Genomic DNA, 1,938 nt, shown 5'->3' with positions numbered 1-1,938 from the left:
TTTAGCGTAACAATCTTTAGCGTAACAATCTTTAGCGTAACAATCTTAAGCGTAACAATCTTTAGCGTAACAATCTTTAGCGTAACAATCTTAAGCATAACAATCTTTAGCGTAACAATCTTAAGCATAACAATCTTAAGCATAACAATCTTAAGCATAACAATCTTAAGCATAACAATCTTAAGCATAACAATCTTTAGCGTAATAATCTGCGTGTGTGCGTTACCTTGACAGGAGCCGTCCCTGCTGCCGTATCCAGGCTGGCAGGACACACAGCGGTACGACCCCACAGTGTTCACACACTGCTGACCAGGACACTGAGAGCCCTGCACACACTCGTCCACATCTGACACACACACACCACACACACACACACGCACACGCACACACATACACATTAAGATTCATCCTCTGGGAAGCATGAATATTCACAGTGAATTTCACGCCAATCTGGCCGGCAGTTGTTGATATGTGGACCATGAAGTGTTGGACAAAATCTCCAGAACATGCCACAGTTGTGTGTCTCTGTGTGTGTCTGTGTGTGTGTGTCTGTGTGTGTGTGTATGCGTGTGTGTGTGTGTGTGTGTATGTGTGCGTGTGTATGTGTGTGTGTGTGTGCGTGCGTGTGTGCGTGAGTGTGTGTGTACCTGCACACAGTCCGTTCACACTGTGGTGTCCCCTCTGACAGTCCACACAGCTGTAAGATCCTTCAGAGTTCACACACTGCTGACCGGGACACGACTCTCTGTCCTCACACTCGTCCACGTCTACAGGACGACGTTCATTTATTATAACGAGGAAACTCAAAGATTAAAAATGTAAAAGAAAGACTAGAAAGACTATATAAAAACACACAAATAGGATTAAAAATAGAATAAAATTCAGGATGAAAATGAGATGAAGTCGAATAAATCAATCAAAACAGTAAAATATATTATTTTATGTGTGTGTGTGTGTGCGTACCTATACACTGTCTGTTGGTGAGTGTGTAACCTGGTCGACAGGACATACAGCGGTACGACCCCACAGCGTTCACACACATCTGACCAGGACACTGAGACGGCTCTGCACACTCATCTACATCTACACACACACACACACACACACACACACACACACACACACACACCTCATTTAAAGCAACAGTTTCTCTTCTCTTTCTCTCCGAGTATCACATTGACGTCACGTCTGCACATTAAATATGAAGCTACAACCGGTGGCTGGTTAGCTTAGCTTAGCATAAAGACTGGAAACAGAGGGAAAGAGCTAGCATGGCTGCTCGGTACTTTTACTGCAGTAAAGAGTACATGAGTACTTCTGAACCACTGCTGACGTTCACCTGTGCAGGTGTTGTTCTGCAGCTTGTAACCATGGCGACAGACACAGTGGTAGCTTCCAGGTGTGTTTTCACAGCGACCGTCGGAGCACGGAGACCCCCGACACTCGTCCACGTCTGCAGACAATATCACAACTACGTGTTAAACAGCACAAACATATTGGTAAAATATCCAAAAAGTAATTCAAATGAGCTCCACCTTCATCAGCTGCAACGTTAAAGTGATGAAGACATATATAAAATATATTACTCTGAGTATTTTTACCTGGTACTTTAAGTATATTTGAAGCTAATACTCTAGAGCAGGGGTCTTCAACGTGTTTCAGGCCAAGGACCCCCAAACTGATAGACAGATGGAGCAGGGACCCCCGACTATATATATATTGTATAACATTGTGTTTTATATTAAATGGGCCTAGTACCATGTATAAACATACCTCTTTATTGTGCATTCAATACTAAGCTATTCTAATAATACACAGGTTCATATATTCATGTTATGTTAAACATGTGTAAGGTACAGTGAGTAGGGAGGCCGTGCCGCTGCCATTTATAAACACACCTTGTCAGCTGATACCAATGCCAATATCAACATTGTCTGT

The 1,938-nt window shown here is 43.0% G+C and overlaps 1 protein-coding gene across 1 annotated transcript; it reads right to left on the bottom strand.

The window, feature by feature from the left end:
* Positions 1–6: 6 nt before the first annotated feature.
* On the bottom strand, positions 7–1,523 carry LOC116379948 (latent-transforming growth factor beta-binding protein 2-like; the record flags this gene model as incomplete). Its single annotated transcript, XM_031841909.1, has 4 exons — positions 1,340–1,523; positions 964–1,083; positions 648–767; positions 7–346 (listed from the first exon to the last, which is right to left on the bottom strand). Coding segments are annotated over exons 2-4 (539 nt in total), but the record flags the coding sequence as incomplete, so codon positions are not given.
* Between the last annotated feature and the right edge of the window lie 415 nt (positions 1,524–1,938).

Source organism: Anarrhichthys ocellatus, unplaced genomic scaffold (assembly GCF_004355925.1).
Source record: "Anarrhichthys ocellatus isolate YVR2014 unplaced genomic scaffold, GSC_Weel_1.0 scaffold5620, whole genome shotgun sequence".
NCBI classification, from domain to species: Eukaryota; Metazoa; Chordata; class Actinopteri; order Perciformes; family Anarhichadidae; genus Anarrhichthys; species Anarrhichthys ocellatus.
Note: the sequence above shows the minus strand (reverse complement) of the source record. Positions and strands in the feature narration are given on the sequence as shown.